Here is a 3,167-nt window from a genome sequence, read left to right as displayed (position 1 = left end):
TTGTTCGGTCACACTTTACATTAGGGCTTCATTAGTTAATTCATTAGTTAACAAACTGCCAATGAAAAATTCTTCTGAACATTCATTAATCTTAGGTAATTACAATATTTAATAACAGGTTGTTAAAATCGAAAGTTGCAACTGTGTTATTTAATGAGCTAACATGAACAAAGACTTATTGGTCTTTATAGTGCTTTTGCACTTTAATCTGTGTAAAACTTAACTTTATACATTTTTCTGTATTGCTTTATTGCATTTAAATGTTCAGTTATTTTTGTTATAAGAAAAAAGTTATTAAACCTGTTATACTGTATTATGACAGCACTTTTTTTTAAACTACATTTCAATATCGTGATAATACCGTATACCGTGATAAAAGCATTAGCAATTAATCGCTACATGAGAATTTGATACCGGCATATCCCTATGTGCGACAAGTCGATATATTGATTATTGCGACAGGCCTAATTACAACTGACTTTTGCGTGCTTAGGATTTATCATGGATTCCCTGCATTTATGGCCAAGTAGTAAAGTAGTAACAAGTAGTAAAATCCGAATAGTGTTTTTACTTTTCGAATAATAATTACAGTTTGAATATTTGACTATTTGTGCACACCCCTAATAAATAGAAAGAGAGAGTTGGATTTTGTTTGAAAACATCAAACTTCATGTGTGTTTTTTAAAATTTAAATCAAAAGTGTTTTCGCATTACATATGAGAGCACAGTGAACAACAGACGGCAAGCATGAATTCTGAAACGCTAGGAAACTCGTTCTTCCTGTACAAATACAAACAAGTGCTACTAGTACAAAAAATACAGACATATTGTTCTTTTGACTATCACAACAATTTTTATGAGTTTAATGTGTTTTTTGCTGTTCAAACTACCAAGTGTGTCTGATATGTCAAAAAGAAAAAAAAAATCTGATATTGTGTGAGTCTGAACCAAGCCTAAACACTCACCTTTGATAGCAGGTTATTAAGCTCATGTGGGTGAAGCTTAACAACATCTCCCAACTGCTGAGCAGCTGCTTTACGGGTAACTGGAGTCGTACCTGTATCCAGTAAGATAAACAGACGTTCCAACCTGCAGACAGTGAGACAGGGTGTTTTAATTAACACAATGAAGATCTGACTGGCAGTACAATTCTAAAATTTTATAAATTCATCACTTAAGCCACGGTCACACTAGACTTCAAAATTTCTTCACACACTGCAAGGGTCATGATATGACACAGTCTCTCTCAAAAACATAAATTCAACATCTGACAAATACTAATAAATTCTCCAAATACTAATAAATAATAAACTCCACTTTTCAGCAAATTTGAAGCTTTCCCATACAGTTCAATCACAAAGCGATATGCTAATTAACTGCCTAATTGTTTATCATCACAAAATGTAAACTATACTATACTATCGCCAAGCAACGCATGTAAAGTTGGATATACAGTACACCCAACTTTTCCCACATTACTACAGTATTACATATATAATTACTATTAAGATACAAATATATACATCTCTATATCTGCTAAGTGCTAATATAAAGCAGGATAATATTAAGACAGTACAAACATTAGCTTGTGTATTATGAAAAGCACTGCACAAATAAAACTGACTTGAATTTGATCAGTTTCCCTGGTCAGAGTTCACCAAACAAATTTTGGTCTGTAGTGAAATTCGCTTCCCAAAATCTCATTTTTACATTATGTTACATTATGATTAGTACGTTTTCTCGATGCAAAATAAAGTTTTACATTTAGCTGGGTTTTATTCCTTCTAATAGCACCAGTGGTATTGGACACATGTCTCTAATGGGCTAGATGCATTACATTTACGAACCATTTATTATAACTAAAAGCTGGTCACGTGATCAACGTGGCTTCGCCCATGAGGGGGCGACCCGACCTATGAAGAACAGATGGTTTCCATGAGGGCATCATTTTCATTTCTTTCTTTGCATAAACTTTAATTATTACAAAATAACCGTATCGGGTAAAAATAGACATATCATAGCGGCTTCCCTCACTCACACCATCCTGTCAGACGCGTTATATAACGCCACATTAATCTACTGCATCAACTGAAGAGATGGATTTGGAGAAATGAGTGTTGCCTTCAGTCAGTCCGGATGTTAAAACGGTGTCTTTACCTCACTGACAGTGCCCAACCCGGATGACACTGCGTGGGGTTAGTCCACTAATCACCCGTGGCTTTACACATTAACTGGAGATTTACCAGGATAAAGCAGAATCATTGTGGCAGACCACAAATTGTTGGATTCATAACGCATAAGCAATATCACGCAAACCACTACTAACACACGATATACTGCATTTGATAGCACAGTTTGACAGGTCAAATACTGACATGTTAATTTGTTAGAGGTTATATTGCTTCTGCAGCCTTCGGTTGTGAGGAATTACGTAAACTTACTTTAAAACACCGAGCGTTATAGAGATTTGCGCGATAATGTACACATCATAAAAGTATTAAGAATTAGAAAATTCAACTGTGGAGACACGTGTGCCTCCTGCAAATTAACCATTACCCACCGACTCACCTTGAAACAGCCATACGAGCTGCTCGGGTGTCCGGGTTTGGATCCGGGCGCGGGGTTCGGGCTCAGGTTCGGGCTCGCGCTGCTGCTGACCGTCGCGTGTGTGCGGACAGGCCCGATCTCTCGCGCACTGCCTCAAAATCGGACTGCTCGCTTATTAAATATTTCCCACAGCGCCAGAAGACGCCGAGTAAGACCTACGCCAGCGTGCAGATTGATTTAGCCCTCAGCACTTCCCCGAAAACGGTATTTTAATCGAATAAACGTGGGAAAATAATTTTGTTGATCACAAAAGAGAAGCCAGGCGGCTGATTTTATATGAGGAGCCATCTTGCATTTATTCCTTCCTCCATGGCAGGCGCGCTGTGATTGGTTACATGGGCTTCAACTGACCAATCACAACGCGCTTTTGAAAAGGAAGCCCAAAGGACAAGAAAAATATGCTCCGGAAACGCGATTATTAATCTGTTTTTCAGTAGAAATATTTTTTATAATGTTGAGTGGGAAACATTTATTTTGTATCTGTTATTATTGCAAATTCGTATTTGAGACATTTAATACAATAATTTCAATCGATGATCTGTAACTCTGATTTACACATA

At 36.9% G+C, this 3,167-nt stretch overlaps 1 protein-coding gene across 1 annotated transcript in view; it reads right to left on the bottom strand.

The window, feature by feature from the left end:
- The window catches only part of LOC107676378 (TATA-binding protein-associated factor 172-like), a 34,151-nt gene extending 31,256 nt beyond the window's left edge, over positions 1 to 2,895 (bottom strand). Inside the window, exons 1-2 of the mRNA XM_016470897.1 lie at positions 2,569 to 2,895; positions 966 to 1,089 (exon numbers count right to left, since the gene is read on the bottom strand). Of these exons, the coding sequence (XP_016326383.1) occupies positions 966 to 1,089; positions 2,569 to 2,582 (138 nt within the window). The 5' untranslated portion in view covers positions 2,583 to 2,895. The remainder of the gene's footprint in view (positions 1 to 965; positions 1,090 to 2,568) is intronic.
- Positions 2,896 to 3,167: the final 272 nt, after the last annotated feature.

Source organism: Sinocyclocheilus anshuiensis, unplaced genomic scaffold, assembly GCF_001515605.1.
Source record: "Sinocyclocheilus anshuiensis isolate Anshui unplaced genomic scaffold, SAMN03320099.WGS_v1.1 scaffold961, whole genome shotgun sequence".
NCBI lineage: Eukaryota > Metazoa > Chordata > Actinopteri > Cypriniformes > Cyprinidae > Sinocyclocheilus > Sinocyclocheilus anshuiensis.
Note: the sequence above shows the minus strand (reverse complement) of the source record. Positions and strands in the feature narration are given on the sequence as shown.